The 17,440-nt window shown below is 35.9% G+C and overlaps 1 protein-coding gene across 3 annotated transcripts in view; it reads right to left on the minus strand.

The window, feature by feature from the left end:
* Nucleotides 1-8,723, minus strand: part of HMGCLL1 (3-hydroxy-3-methylglutaryl-CoA lyase like 1) — a 146,908-nt gene extending 138,185 nt beyond the window's left edge. For 2 of the 3 annotated variants that reach the window (XM_055389824.2, XM_055389823.2), the window contains exon 1: nt 8,479-8,723. In XM_055389824.2, coding sequence (XP_055245799.1) covers nt 8,479-8,586 — 108 coding nt within the window. In that variant the 5' untranslated portion in view covers nt 8,587-8,723. Of the gene's footprint in view, nt 1-6,559; nt 6,650-8,478 lie in introns of all 3 variants that reach the window. The other variant, XM_055389829.2, reaches the window with a different exon arrangement.
* Nucleotides 8,724-17,440: the final 8,717 nt, after the last annotated feature.

The following is a 17,440-nucleotide window of genomic DNA, read 5'->3' on the forward strand; positions in this document are numbered from 1 at the left end:
CCTTCATATATCAAGGCCATTAGAATTTATTTCACCATCATTCCCTTCATCCCAAATCCTGACACCATTCAGCAGTTTATTCAATGTCCTGGTGGACCTTCCATCCAATACTTGGTTTTCAGTGAAGTTCACTGGACTTTTACTCCATTCTGACCATAATCTATAGGGTCATAAAAGGGGCTTATTATTTTTTGTGGCAGCTCACTTATTAAGTCTGTGACCACAAATACTGTATTAGTCCATGTTCACGCTGCTGATAAAGGCATACCTGAGACTAGCTAAATTATAAATAAAAAGAACTTTAATGGATTCACAGTTCCACATGGCTAGGGAGGCCTCACAATCATGGTGGAAGGTGAAAGGCTCATCTTACATGGCAGCAGGCAAGAGAGAATGAGAGCCAAGCGAAAGGGGAAACCCCTTATAAAGCCATCAGATCTCATGAGACTTATTCACTACCACAAGAACAGTATGGGGGGAACACCCCTATGATTCAATTATCTCCCACCAGGTCCCTCCCACAACGTGTGGAAATTATGGGAGCTACAATTCAAGTGAGATCTGGGTTGGGGACACAGCCAAACCATATCAAATACCTATCCTTTTAAGTTTCTAACTTTATTGTGTTCATGATTAAATCTTTAACCTCAAGTAAAAATTACAAGTCTTTGGAACTCCCTACCTTCACCTCATCTGTTTGATGCTTTACATCAACAAAAAGAATCTTGAGAATGGTAATATGCCTGGTACATGTTATTTGAAGAATCATGGTGTAACAATTAAACAATCTTTTTCTCAAGATAACTGAATTCATTCTTTAAAATATATATTTTGCTCTAAACAATAGTACTGATTTAAATATAAAATAAGAATGCTGAAAAGGCATAAACAGCCTTGAAAATAGGAAATGTAGAATGGTGAGTGAGGCTGATAGATTTGGCAGAAAGTAGGATAAACATAGTAATAGATCAAACGCTGCGCACGGTGGCTCACGCCTGTAATCCCAGCACTTTGGGAGGCCGAGGCAGGCAGATCACGAGGTCAGGAGATCGAGACCATCCTGGCTAACGCGGTGAAACCCCATCTCTACTAAAAATACAAAAAAAAAAAAAATTAGCCAGGCATAGTAGCGGGCACCTGTAGTCCCAGCTACTCGGGAGGCTGAGGTAGGAGAACTGCATGCACCCAGGAGACGGAGCTTGCAGTGAGCCGAGATCGCGCCACTGCACTCCAGCCTGGGCGACAGAGCAAGACTCCATCTCAAAAAATAAAAAATAAAAAATAATAGATCAAACATGATTAAAGGTAAATTCATCTAATTAAAGCTAGAGAGTAATCATATAAGCAGCTTATAAGACATACATTTAAAGCAAAACAATAGAGAAATGGGCAGGTACAGTCTTAAAGCACTTAATTTTTAAAAAGACTAAAATCAAGTGAGCTAAATATTTAAAGAAAACTAAAATACTAATGTAAAAAAACTAGAGAAGAATTTTTTCAAAGAATAGAAATCAGTTGCTAGCACATCATCCATATGCATAAGCAGATACAAACATATACATACAGTCAAGAGGATAAACAAGCCTACAAGATACTTCTGAGTAAAGTGATAAACTGTAGGAAGACTTATAGAGAGAGAAAGAGAAAGAGAATGTACCCAAATCAGAAAGAGGCAATGCAAAATATAAGATTGAAAAGAAAGGTAAATAATAATAAGAAAATACTTTTACCAACTTTATGCTAATAAAATGAAAAGATTTGATATACATTATGCCAATAGAGGTAAAATATTATAAAGGCACTACTTTATTTAACAAATTTTATTAAACTATTTTATTCAACTATCAAAATTTTATTAAAGTATATTACACATAAAGAGGGAGTAAATAGTACATTGTTCTTCAAAGAGCAGATACTAAAATTGGACATAATATTACTTTTAACATTATTTAAAATATATATTCATTACCTTTATAACTTGTTCTTCATACCAAAAACCATTTGGAATAGTCATTTTTTCCATACAATATTTTTCATGAGGCAGATAATCTTTTTATTCTTTCTCTGTAATTCAAATTGGTAATCTGAATAGTATGTATGCTACTATACATATATAATGGAATATAACAAGTTCAAGTAGTATGGTAAATGAATATATTTTTACAATTTAAACTAAATTGCACAATTGGTATTTTTAAATTTAATTTCCTTATTATATATTCTTTCAATAATGGCTGACTAGCTTGTTCACAACAAACCTCTCACTGACAATGACTATATTAGTTGGATAAAATATTAATGAAAAACACTCGCTTAATAGTCTCAGAAATTTGGTTAATGAGTATTTCAGCAGCCAATATACTATGCAGGAGAAAAAAATAAAGTGGTGAGCCCAACAGTCAGCAGAACTTTTCTTTTTGAGGCATTTGCCAATTCTGTATGAGCAACTGAGAAGCCAAAACCATCAGATCTTCCAGGAGCCTAGCAAGGCTGGAGTGGAAATAGTTTGAATTCAGGTCTCAGCAAGGAGGAGCAACCCTGGTAAACATTTTAGGTTTTAGTTAGGACCTCTGAATGACCGCAGAATACAAAAAGTAAGGATGAAGAGAAAAAAGTCAAGCCCTCACAAGTAAAGTAGGCTAAACCTCATATCAGGTAAGCACTTGATTAGCTTAATTTAAGTTATCTCTATGCTTATTGTTTGATAACACCAAAGAGAAATCCCACCTGAGAAGGACAGTATTATTCAGAGTCTCAAATTACGTCTATAATTATTTTCATACCAGGTGTCTAACATATTATTTAAATTTCGTAGGCATACCGAGAAGGAAAATACATAAAACAGACTAACTGGAGATCTGGATATTGGAGTTGTCAGACATGGGATCTAAAATAATTCTAAAAAATATTCAAGAATTTATAATACGATAGAGAATTGTGGCAGAGAACTGAAGCCTATCTTTCAGAAATCATAGAAACACTTTAACTCAAAATATAATAACTGAAATTAAGAACTCAATAAATTAGATTAACAGCAAATTAAACAAAGCTGAAGAAGGAATTACTGAAATGGAATATAAATGAGAAGAAAATATTCAGATTGAATACGGAGAAGAAAAGAAAGAATGAAAAAAATGAATGTAAGAAACAAATAAGGCACAGAGAAAGTTCTAATATTCTTCAAATTGTAGGCCTAACTGGAGAGGATTTAAAAGGAAACAAGAAACAAACAACATTTGAAGCAAAAATGGTTGAAAAGCATCCAAAATGTGAAACCCAACAAACATCAAGTCATAGATCCAAGAAGTGTTGTACATTATTAGCCAGATGAATGCAAAAGAACGTATGCCTAGATATGCCATAGTCATACTACTAGAAACCAAATACAAAGAGAAAAGAATGAAAGATAAATTATCATCAAAGGACCAAAAATAAGACAAATCGCTGATTTTATTGTATCTGGCTTCCACTGTATCTGTTGAGAAATCTGCATTTTGCACTGCTATCATGTCTGTTAATTTTTTAGATAAAACTTATGTTTATAGTAAACATTCATTTATACTTATAAACATCATATATGTGTGTGTATGTATATATACATTAGTGTATATGTGTGTATGTAATTTCAAACAAAGAAAAACTGAAAAAAATCAGTATTAGTACTTTTTTACTAAAGAAAATATTGAAACAAATACTTCTGGTTGAAGGAAAGTAATCTGAGGAAAAAATGGAGATGAAGAAAGGAATAAAGAGAAAAGAGAAAATATGTGCACAAATATAAATGGATATTGACTGTATACATATGTATTGTAAATACACCATATAGATAATAAGTATATAGAAACAAAAACATAAAAGGCAGAGGACAGAAAATGAAGTTAAAGAGTCATATTTGCATTTTTAATAAGTTGTAATAGTACTAATATATTATTTTAATAAGCCATGGTTGTATGTTGACATCTTATAGACAGCAATTAAGAGTATAGTAAAAAAAAAAAAAAGTATATCACTAACATGTCAATTCAGGGGGAAAATGAGAAATTAAAATGCTACATGATTTCAAAAGAAGCTGGAAAAGAATAAAAAATGGTAAGGAGACAAATAAAGAATACATGAGACAAATAGAAAACAGTATGATGGCAGTTTGGTCCCTGTCTGAAAATTCCTCCTCAATCATCCTAATATATTTAGTAAATGTACTAACAACTACATAGTTGCAAGCCAAAAGTATAAAGATACATTATCATCTGATTACATTTAAGCAGAAATATAATACATTTAAATTCCAGAGACCCTTTAGCACCAAATAACTTTACGCTGAATCATAATTTTTGCTGACAGCAAATGTAACATAAAGGATCAGAATCGAATGTAAAATAACTATAAATTTAATCTCACATAATCTACTATTTTATTTTAGAAATATAATAGGTTTGAAACATTATTTATATTAGAATTTAGGTCTTTGGAAATGTTATTTTTGCAAAAGTGCATTAATATGTGAAGAGATTTAGTTATTGCTTAAGGAACACTTGAAAATCAAAGGGGGATCGCTTCACTAGGAAACTTAAATTTAATTAAAACTTTAAAATATGCCAATTAAGCCAGCTTCATTATACTCTTTTTAACAGAGACAACTACAGAAAATAAAACAGGTCCTAAGAGATAGCTTGAATTACAGAATTAGCAATTTCAACCTCTTGGTCTATTAAGGGAATTTTCTGCAAAACCATTGTCATTAGCAAAAACAGAGACCCAAATAATTTAATTAGTGGACCTGTGATAGAATAAGCCTTTCATTCATATTTATTCTTTTTATATTTGATAGTACATTGTTAAACTTCTAATATGTATATGTGTATATATTCATACACACAATATTTAATTTAAGTCTAATAATTCATCAGGGATATATTATCTCTAATATGTAAGCTGAAAAATTAAAGTGTGGCCATGCTCTTGCACACACAAAACCATGGAATAAGTTGGTAGCAGAAAAATATCGAGGTTTTCAATATTCTATTGCACACACATAATTATTTCAAAATACAGAATTTTCTATCTGTTCTAACTACAATCAAATTATTTCATATTACAGGAGTCAGGTTTATTCATGATTCTCTCTGCCAGATTCAACAATAGAGAATTAGTTAAGCTCTCTGCTGTGTTGACAGCCTCCAGAAACCATTTTTACCTCATCTCTCCACTAAACTACTATTAGGTCCTATGAGACAAAAAGGTGAGAGAAAAACAGTAATAATATTCATCGATTGGTGCTAAGATCAAACTCTATACCATGTCCCCATTCTCACTGATTTTGTATTCACTCAGCAAATATTTATCATGATGCTACAGTGTGCCAATCATTTTGTTGGACCTTGAACAAATGCTAAGAAGAAGTTCATGGTCTTCATAGGCATGTGATGCTTATGGCCTATAAGGGAAAACATTAATTCATTTGTTCTTTCAAAAAGTATTATTGGCCATAAAAAATTAACCAGACATTCTGATAAGTGTTGAGAATCCCGTGGTGAATTGCTTCCTTAGTTTTACTATGCTTAATATCTGCAAAGCAATTAAATATCAAGTAATCATGAAAATAAATATATAATACATATTATCTACAATAGGTTGCTATGCAATAGAAGTCTAACGAAAGCTGCTGGCATGGAGAGTCTGGGAGAGATTTCACGAGAGGGTAACATGCAAGTTGAGGGCGGAAGATTAATTAGAAGTTAATTTGTTGAAAATAATCTTCCTAGCAGAGAGGAAGGTAAGCAAACACTGTGGTTCCAGAGGGAACACAATTTATTAGAGAACTCAAAAAAGGCCACTGTGGCTAAAGTGGCAAGAACAAAAAAGAATAGCTTAAGATGATGTTGCTGAGAGATGCAATGAAAAGATCATTTGAGGTTTAGAAAACACATTAAAAGTTTTGGTGTCCATTCTTAAAAGCAATGGGAATTCATAGATGGTTTTGAAACAGGGAAATAGCACTATTTTATTTGAAATAGGGAACAGTTTCCAACTAGCTATATAGACACTGGGTTGAAGAGGAATTCCTGGAAAGAAGACTACTGCAACATCCCAGTCATCCATATGAGAGATAATGCCATTTTAAAATTGATTGGTGCAATGAAGTTGGAAAAATAGATTTGAAAGAAATTCAAGAAGTAAAATTGCAGGACTCAGTGATACTTTGGGTGTGAGGGAAATGAAAGAAGACAGTTTCTGGTGTATGGCTCGTAGAACTGAATAAATTATACTGGCATTCCCTGCAAAATGAAATATTGGAGAAAGTCCAGTGTTGGAAGGAGTAGAACATTAATAAAATTTTGAAAATGTTTGAGTTTGAGTTGCTTTTGAGTTGCTTTTGAGATACCCAAGCGATGATGTCAAATGAGCAGCTGAACATCTGGACTGGAATTCAAGAGAAATAGGGGAATGTAAGTCTAGAAAACACTGGTACACAAACAGTAACCAAATCAGTGAGTGTAGATTGTCACTCACACTCACACTAGGAAGAGTGTAGATAGTGATGGGGCATCTGGATATTTACCCAGTGGATACAAGCCACCGAGCCTGCCAAGGAGACTGAGAAGCCAGAGACATCGGGCTGAAAGCAGTGAAAGTTTGTTAGAACAGAAGTCTAGGAAGATAAAGTTCAAAAAGCCAAGTGTCAGATGTCAGTGCTGCTGTGAGTTCAAATACTATGAGAGAGAAAAAAATTACAATTCAACAGTATTAGAACTAAAACAGAATTATTTTTAAAAATTCCCGAGAACACAAAAAGAAGCATAACTCTGGAGGGAGCAAAGGGCTAGACTAAAAAAAAAAAAAAAAAAAAAAAAAAAAAAAAAAAAAGATTTTTAAAATCTGTACTTGAGAGACAAATAAGAGTTTTCTAGGCAAAGCAGTTGGTGGGCAAAAAGGCAATATTTAGAGAAGGCCTATTATTTCTTCAGAATGGGCCAAAAAATTCTTCATTAAGCTGATGAATGCCCCAGAATTTTATTTCTCGGGAATCCTAGTCATTTTCATTTAACCTGCTTCCATATCTTAGCAGGGCAAATAAGACATCCTTACCTGCAGCCAATCTTCTATCATTGTCCATAAAACCCACAAAATGTGTAAATCAGAAAATAAAGAGGGAGAGAGAAATATAATATTCACTCAAAAAGAAAAATCATATAAAGTCTCAGACTTAGGAAATATAAGTTAATGGTTCCTGATTAAATAACAGACTGAATTTAAAAAGTCAAGAACATCAAGATAAAAGTTACATCAGGAAGGTCAAAATAGAAGGTAGGAAAATTAAATAGACATATTAACATGTGGGAAGATAAAGGATAACTTTTCACCTCTACCACTGTCATCAACAGGTTTTGAGTTAGATGACCACGGCCATCTTTTAAGTAACGAGAAACAAAATATCTTCTAAAGAACACAAATGCTGAATTCCAATTTGTAGAGATAAGATTGCAATTTCACATATGATACACTAAACTGAGAATACACAATAGAAAATGAATATTTTATATTAGAATAGTTGATTTAAATCCACATGGTACAATTATGCTTAATGACTAAAATATTACAATAACAGAAGTTATTTTGTTCACTAGTCGAATCAGAAATAATCTTGTATCCAGCACCTGTAATTTAACAGGAAGTCCTCACAGTGCTCTTCCTTTATTCCATGTTTCAACATTTTCATAACAATTATCAGTTATTTAATATTTTGTGGAATTTTAGATTTTCAGCTTTTTTAAGGAAAAAGTTTATTTCTTTATACACCTTTTCTTTATTTATCTGACACTGGTTAAGTATCATTAAATCATAAGTATATGAATAATATTAAATCATAAGTATATCAGTAATATTAAGTTGCCTATTGTCTTAACATGGCCTTTCAGGAACAATGTGGGAATAAATTTTAGTCTGAAATTGCTGTTATTTACACTTTCTTTCAAGTTTGTTGAAGCACAAATAAATTCGGGATAATTAATGTTCTGATGGATTATTTCATCCTACTATGTCTTCTTAACCTTCTACCGGTTTCATTCCTTTTTCTGCCTCACATTGTGACAAATTTGTCGTCTTTGTTACACAGTACAAGGATCACTGAGAATAAGGGCGGTATCCTTGAAGGAATACCTATGAATACAAATTATATTACGTAATGCATCCCTTTCCAGGAAAACACAGAGAAGGAATTATTTTCTTTAGGCGACCAGCAAATGGTCACAGGCAGGGATTTTGCTGGGTCTGATCTGTAGAGGTGGGTCGATACACTCACCGAAGAGAGATAACGGGAAACCGTTTAAGGGGTGCGGCCTAACACGACAGAACTGCTGCGGGAAGGGCCCTGGGGTGAGGAGGTGACATAAAGGGAGGAGGGCACCAAGAGGTTGCAGGGAGAGAGGCTGGCTGTCAGTGCGCATGAGGGTGGGGACACCCTGGGCCGCGAGGTGGTACCTGCGCGGGGTCGAGCGCCCCTGCCACTGAATCCCCGATCCAGAGATGCTCCCGGAGAAGCTGCTGGTAGCTGAGGCAGTGCTTCACCGCAGATGGCACATTCCCCATGACGGAGCCTGGGGCGGCAGTCGGCGAGGGAAGGGAGACTGGAGGAGGATGAGGGGCGGGCACCGCGCTGGGAAACTGCGCCAGCTCGGGAGCGCGCCCCTCCGGTGCACTGGCTGTGAGGACCAGAGCTGTTCTGCGCACTGCGGCGGCGCCGAGAGGGCGGGGAGCGGGGCGTGGCAGGTGGCCGCGCCTGGGGCAGCGGGTGCACGGGGCACCTGCGGGAATCGACAGAAATGCGGAGCACCTGAACAGGAGAGAAAGGAGCTGAGCCAGAGGATGTCCAGGGGTGGCTCATTTTCCGCACTACACTGAGCGCCCAGGGGTCTGTATCTTCACGTGCCCACCTACTTCTCACCTGGCTTAGATCAGGTGTAGAAGAAAAGGGGTCTAAAATAAAAGGAAGGGGCATGAGTGTTTATGCTGATGAGTTCGTTCATTCCCAGCTGCAGCCTTGGGTGCTCAAGTGTAGATTTGCCTGCCGTTGAGCTCATGGAGTTTATGCTTTATAACAATAAGCTCTATTTAAAAATGTTTTTGAGGCAATCAGCAAGGTTAAAACAATCCAACAGTCTAATGAAAAGGAAAAGATAGTCTTAAATTAGGTTAGATGTCAGAGGTACTCTCAGAGGTACGTTCCTAAATGAGAGGTAAGCTGTAAGTTGGTGCTGCGGTTAAGCGCTGAAATGGAACTGCATGTTTAAAAGTCTCATGGCACAAAATTATTAAAGCCCTAAGGACTAGATTTATCCAAACGGAAAATTCTATACAAGTTCTTAGGATATTAGAATTGGAGACATTTTTAGTGGAAGAGAGGGTTTGAAAAAATAGCCTTCGAGCAGACCACCGGCCTACCCTCCCCACCTCACTTTCACCTGTACACTTATGTGTATTGTCACACCCTAATAATCTTCGCAGTGGGTTCAGTGGTTTGCAGCTAAAATGACATAGTCATCAAGAATAGTCTCGTGCAGGATACCTAGGGTCTTCCGGAGACCCAGCCAGGGTGTCCATGGCCAGGAATACCCATCAGCCCTGGTGGCTGATGGAGCAAATGTAAACCAGGAGCCAACTGATGCACACGGTAGTATAAACACACAGAAGAAATTTACCATTCAAAGTCAAACCATCCTTACCACTTGTGTGTTGCATAGGTGGGGGTTTGGGGGGTGGGCAGTGAGACTTCCACTGGTAATAAAAATAAATGGGTTAAGGGAGGAAAAAGACAAAGAGTGGAAGAGAAATCGTGTAGATCCTTCGGTAAAACTGCACTAGAAAGGGCAAAGAGGATGAGGAGGTCATAGTCTTCTCACAGTTAACCAAGGATTTTTTTTTCTTTCTTTTTGAGACGGAGTCTCGCTCTGTCGCCCAGGCTGGAGTGCAGTGGCGCGATCTCGGCTCACTGCAAGCTTCGCCTCCCAGGTTCACGCCATTCTCCTGCCTCTGCCTCCCCAGCTGCTGGGACTACAGGCGCCGGCCGCCACGCCCGGCTAATTTTTTGTATTTTTAGTAGAGACGGGGTTTCACCGCGTTAGCCAGGATGGTCTCAATCTCCTGACCTCGTGGTCTGACCTCCTCGGCCTCCCAAAGTGCTGGGATTACAGGCGTCAGCCACCGCGCCCGGCTGGATGTTTAAACTGGAGAACATTCTCTGAACTGCTAAAGTGAAGTTATCCAATTCCTGGATGCGCTTAAAACTCTGTAAAACACCAAAACTCCGGTTGTTATTTACCTAAGCATGACTATCATATAGGTGTACATTCATAGAGCTAAATCTATTAGCTGTACCAGCAGAGCTCAGCTGTTAGTTATTGTTCCACTGCAAGTGAAATGGACCGTACTGGTTATATCTATGCTTACTATCATTTTTCTCTGTATATTTAAATTCTGCAACAAGGAACATGATATTTAAAAATAATTTTAAAAGGTCCAACTTCAACAACAATAATTTAGCAAGGCAACCTTCATAATGGAGTCAACAATCATTCTAAACCTCAAAAAGGATTGGCAATTAAAATTGAAGTCTAAACTTTTGAAGAATAATACCTCTAAGATAAGTCAGATATGATATGATCTTCTGCTACTAAGAACAAGAACATTTAGGAAAAAAAATTTATTGCTTGATCGTTTTCTAAATTAAAAGGGTCTAAAGAAAATTTCATATACCAATTAGCTGACCATAGTGATACAATTTTTTTACGGAAAAGTCTTATAAATATAAACGTATTTGTTTTTTATTTTAATTCATATCATATGGAAAATGCTATGATCTCAAATTTTTAAACAAAACTTGTACAAATGCCGAAATCTTAAAGACCAAACATCCTAAGAATGTTTAATCTAATGAATAAACAGGAGTTAAAATAGATGTGCTTTTACTGGTAAGTAAAGTTTGGTGTTAATTTATGAATGCTTAAAATTTATACATTTGAAAAGCATATGTTTTTGTACTTAGTATTAATGTACATCTTTCTGTTCTGATTACCCAAATAAAACATTTTCAATATGTACCGCTGTTCTAAAAAGCTCTAGATAAAATGAGAATAGAAAGAAGTTTGTGGAAGGTTCTATAGTTCTCTCTTGCAATATAACAGGTTAGAAGCTTGGGCTCCATTAGAAAAATAAAGAAACCAGTTGTTAAAAACTACGAAGTGAGTAAGTGCCATATCCTGCATCTGCACTCTATACTATGCTTGCTTCATCATATGATTAAGCCATTTTTATTTCATTGCATTTTACTCACTCAAGCAGAAGAAGATACGAACATTCACCTCAAATTAAAGTAAATTTTCTATTTTCTCTAGTGACTTTATTAATGATTTTACTATGTGCAAAAGCATTCAATTCAACCTGTCTCTCCTGAATTATTCTTGACTTCCTTCTGTCCTTAATCCCACCAATCTGTCAACAAGTGATTTGAGTTAAACATCTTGGACTCATCCCTTGCTCTTTTTCTTTTGCTAAGAACTTCTCTCTGCTCCACTTCCTATGTTTGACAAGCAACACCATAATGCAGTGGGGAAGGGCCTAAGAGTTGGTTCTAGATTATCTATGATGGGAGCCAGGTTCTAACAGGGACTGAGTGATCCTAGACAACTTCGTTAGCATCTGTATCCACATGTGTAAAAGGGTGACAATAACAGTTCTTACTTGTTGCCAAAATTAAATGACAGAATATATAAAGTGTTCAACATTTGGTCTCTGGCATGTTGTAGGCAGCCAACAAATGTTAGCTACTATTATTATTAATACAGTAGTCTGGCTTCCTGGGTGATTTTGCACTCAACAATTCATACTGTATAGTCTGAGAGATTTTGAAAATATATATCTGATAAACATTTCTGAACTTAAAATTCTTAGAGGGGTCCCATAACCTCTGGGGGTGGGGGGAAGTCATATTTCTTAAAAATGGTTCAATTAATATTTCATGAAGAGACTCTTAGCAGTCTTTGCAGTCTCAACTCCTACCCATTTTCTAAACTTATCCATAACTTCAGCAATATCAAATTATACATGTTTCCCTAAGTTTTAGGATTATTTCATGTCCTACCACTCTAATTATGTTTTTTATTATAGCAATTTTGAGAAATTCAGAAGATGCACAAAGATATCAATGAAGACACCTAGTGTTCTAATTCTAGAAACATTTTAATACATTTTATTTCAGAGAGAAAAAATTAATATTTATTGTATATACTTTTTGTTTTTCCCATTTTATTTTATTTAAATTATTTGAAACCATGATGCTATTGTCTGTACGATACCTGTATATATGTATACATATACGTATGTACACACACACACACATATAATCAAAATCATTTCTTATAATAACTTTCTAAAGTATAGCATGTTATTTATTTTTTGAGAGGAAAGTAGGTAGCTAGAAAATGATCATACGAATGTTTGTATGTATAATTAATTAATTTGCCAAAACAGCATGATGGTGGAAATCCTCCACTATAGTTCTGTTTCTGTCAATTTCTCTTTATATTTTTAAAGTTTTGCTTTGTATGTGCAAAGCAAACACATATACAAAGCAAAATTTGCATGCTTGGTAATTTGCTTATGTAAACTTATCTTTGATGAAGCCATTTATTTTTCTTTTTTTTATTATTATACTTTAAGTTTTAGGGTACATGTGCACAATGTGCAGGTTAGTTACGTATATATACATGTGCCATGCTGGTGTGCTGCACCCATTAACTAGTCATTTAGCATTAGGTATATCTCCTAATGCTATCCCTGCCCCCTCCCCCCACCCCACAATAGTCCCCAGAGTGTGATGTTCCCCTTCCTGTGTCCGTGTGTTCTCATTGTTCAATTCCCATCTATGAGTGAGAACATGCAGTGTTTGGTTTTTTGTCCTTGCGATAGTTTACTGAGAACGATGATTTCCAATTTCATCCATGTCCCTACAAAGGACATGAACTCATCCTTTGTTATGGCTGCATAGTATTCCATGGTGTATATGTGCCACATTTTCTTAATCCAGTCTATCATTGTTGGACATTTGGGTTGGTTCCAAGTCTTTGCTATTGTGAATAGTGCCGCAATAAACATACGTGTGCATGTGTCTTTATAGCAGCATGATTTATAGTCCTTTGGGAAGCCATTTATTTTTCTATAGGAATCTTTCATGGGTTATTGAAATATTCCTAAAGGATGATTTTACTTTTGCTTCACTGGGATATCTAATGGATTTAATTTGGTGGTGCTAAGATTTGTTTTTTTGTTAACATCTTAGCTTGGAGTCTCATAACGATATAATAAATATAGAACTTAAAATCATGCATGATGGCACTTGCTTTCAGTCTTCTTACGGAGATTTACTTTCTCACCCACAGAACCAGGTGACCTTTTTTTCATCTCTCATATATGGAATGGCCTTTTGAGACCAATGGTTCATGTTCATGGCCCAGTTAACTACCATACTTACATGGCCATTTGCTTAAATGTACTCTTCCATGTGGTGCTTAAGACCTCGGATCCTGACTAGCAAGGCCTGTGCCTTCTTATGAGCCTCTTGGCAATATTTAGCTTCTCAGAATGTTCTTGATATCAGTAGTTTGAGGGGAGGGGAAAGAATCTCCACGATAAGCTCTATATTTAATAAAATTCTTATTTGAAATTTTCTCTGAGTATTATATTTGTTCCATAATTTTCAATGTATTCTGGAGTTCCTATCACTTCTATAAATAAAGATAGGGAACAAGAGATGCTGAACAGAATGAAGAACACTGGATTTAACTCAGAGCCTGAGGATCTCATGATATGGTTCTGATGTCTTGACTAATCCACAAGAAAGAGAACTGAACAGAAGCCACATGCTCTACACTTACTCCCATTCTTCACCCTGTCTCTTCTCTGTATAAAATGACCACAATAAATTACTACCATATAATAAATTACAGGGTTGTTGGCACTGTCTATATTCTAGACAAATGGTCTCAAAAACAGAGTGAGGAGGGATTTGTGTTTCAGATATCAGTCAACCCCAAACTAGGCAGACTGACTATACCAATTGTCTCGAGTGGGAAGTACTTGGGTGAGAAGGGTCTAATTAAAACAGGTTGCTATCTTGTGAGTTTCTTTGGTCCCAGAGATGGCTATTTGAAAGTCTCTATGCTGACAGCATGGATAGAATCAGAAGCAAGTGAACCAATTGAAGTTCTTATAGTAACAAATGCCAAACTGACATGTAGCCAAGATACCTATTGGGCAGGGATAAAAGACACATATGGTGAATCTCAAACAATGATTCCATAGAACTTTGGCGAGCATTACAGGAGTGGTGTGGTACAGCCTTAAACAATAAAAAAGAAACAATCAGAACAACCTGGCTAACAATACTAGATGATACCTAAGGGGAAAAAAGCTTTCATCATATCAGTTTTATTGCTGAAAATTTTAGATAACTTCTCACATATGTTATGTCTGGCTGATCTAAATTGATCAGAAGGATAACAGAGTGTTTAAAAACATTCTTGGCATTTGGTTCTAAATTCAAAGTTCCATTAGCAATAGCATTGTTCTGAAATAGAGCATTCTTTTGAGAATAAGGAATGAGTTCTATTTTACCAAAATAACACCCCACCCCAGGTGATGAGTACCTGGCACCAAATACTGAAATCAGAACAAAGCCATAAACCACATTTATCCAGATGTAGGAGTCTATTTATTCTCTCACTAATTCAGAAGGATCCAAAAGCATTAGCTTTGCCAATTATATTGCAAAATAAAAGACACAGACATGGACTGTTCGTTAACTAGTTTTACTTTGTTAGATGGTTGCAGTCCGCATATTTTTTGCCAACAGTTGTAAAAATATCTTTGTTTCCATTAACTACAAGCTCAAACTTCACTTGGAAAATATTTTATCAATTAGTTGATAAATTTTGGTGGGTTATAATAAGATCTTAATAGGTAAACTGTATTATCTCTTATCCAGAGATTATATCATTCTTTGAAACTGTATCAAGTACTATTGAATGAGAACACAATTCACTATCAATTATAATTATAAAACATTTAGTATTTTTCTTTGCACATAATAACTGCTCAATAACTCAGCTTTCTTTTGCCTTTATTGAATCAAATTCATCCATTTTTAAGAAGACGTAGTAACATTGTTCCAGCTAGTGGGAATCTGTAAAAACCAAATTTAGGACATTTGTTAAGTCCACTACAGATATTTTTAAAATTTAATACTCAATAGCTAATGGAAAAATAAGTATGAATATATATTTAAGATTAAGATATGCCTTCTTGGCTTTAAATACCTCACATTCCTGTGGCAACATCTTACGAAAAATAACTAAAATAAAAGAATGCAAAGCATATCTATTTTAATTAGAGGAGTATAAGAAATTAAATTCTAAAGCTATAGGATCTATATACAAAACATTATAGTATAATTTGCATATTCATCAAATGTGAATTGAATAATTAATGCTTAATAAATACAGGGCCATATAATACTGTGTGGAGGGTAATGCTAAACAAGGCAGTCAACACAAGAAACTTCTAATTTAATAGGGAAATATAATGTTGCTTAACTAACTAAAATAGGCCAGTATGTTGATAAGTGCCAAGTGAGAAGATAAGTTTAGAATCATAGAAGTAAAGGCAGTAGGTTTCTCGTTTAGCTATGATAATAAGAGAACACTTCAGGGAAAGAGACCACATTCGAGAGGATTGGGTAGACAGAGCCTATCATGATGAAAAGAGTGCAGGGGAGGTGTGAGTAACAGCAACTGAAAACAGCCTCATTATTACCGAAAACTAACAAAACATGGAAATCAGTTTTTTTTTTATTATACTTTAAGTTTTAGGGTACATGTGCACAATGAGCAGGTTTGTTACATATGTATATATGTGCCATGTTGGTGTGCTGCACCCATTAACTCATCATTTACATTGGGTATGTCTCCTAATGCTATCCCTCCCCCCTCCCCCCACCCCACAACCGTCCCCAGACTGTGATGTTCCCCTTCCTGTGTCCCTGTGTTCTCATTGTTCAATTCCCGCCTATGAGTGAGAACATATGGTGTTTGGTTTTTTGTCCTTGCGATAGTTTGCTGGAGAATGATGGTTTCCAGTTTCATCCATGTCCCTACAAAGGACATGAACTCATCATTTTTTATGGCTGCATAGTATTCTATGGTGTATATGGGCCACACGTTCTTAATCCAGTCTATCGTTGGACATTCGGGTTGGTTCCAAGTCTTTGCTATTATGAATAGTGCTGCAATAAACATATGTGTGCATGTGTCTTTATAGCAGCATGATTTATAATCCTTTGGGTATATACTCAGTACTGGCATGGCTGGGTCAAATGGTATTTCTAGCTCTAGATCCCTGAGGAATCGCCACACTGACTTCCACAATCATTGAACTAGTTTACAGTCCCACCAACAGTGTAAAAGTGTTCCTGTTTCTCCACAACCTCTCCAGCATCTGTTGTTTCCTGACTTTTTAATGATTGCCATTCTAACTGGTGTGAGATGGTATCCCATTGTGGTTTCTATTTGCATTTCTCTGATGGCCAGTCATGATGAGCATTTTTTTCATGTGTCTTTTGGCTGCATAAATGTCTTCTTTTGAAAAGTGTCTGTTCATATCCTTCTCCCACTTGTTGATGGGGTTGTTTGTTTTTTTCTTGTAAATTTGTTTGAGTTCTCTGTAGATTCTGGATATTAGCCTTTTGTCAGATGAATAGATTGCAAAAATTTTCTCCCATTCTGTAGGTTGCCTGTACAGACAAGCAAATGCTGAGAGATTTTGTCACCACCAGGCCTGCCTTACAACAGCTCCTGAAGGAAGCACTAAACATGGAAACGAACAACTGGTACCAGCCACTGCAAAAATATGCCAAATTGTAAAGATCATCGAGGCTAGGAAGAAACTGCATCAACTAACGAGCAAAATAACCAGCTAACATCATAATGACAAGATCAAATTCACACATAACAATATTAACCTTAAATGTAAATGGGCTAAATGCTCCAATTAAAAGACACAGACTGGCAAATAGGAAAAAGAGTCAAGACCCATCAGTGTGCTGTATTCAGGAAACCCATCTCACGTGCAGAGACACACATAGGCTCAAAATAAAGGGATGGAGGAAGATCTACCAAGCAAATGGAAAACAAAAAAAGGCAGGGGTTGCAATCCTAGTCTCTGACTAAACAGAATTTAAACCAACAAAGATCAAAAGAGACAAAGAAGGGCATCACATAATGGTAAAGGGATCAATTCAACAAGAAGAGCTAACTATCCTAAATATATATGCACCCAATACGGGAGCACCCAGATTCATAAAGCAAGTCATTAGAGACCTACAAAGAGACGTAGA

Source organism: Gorilla gorilla, chromosome 5 (assembly GCF_029281585.2).
Source record: "Gorilla gorilla gorilla isolate KB3781 chromosome 5, NHGRI_mGorGor1-v2.1_pri, whole genome shotgun sequence".
Lineage (NCBI taxonomy): Eukaryota > Metazoa > Chordata > Mammalia > Primates > Hominidae > Gorilla > Gorilla gorilla.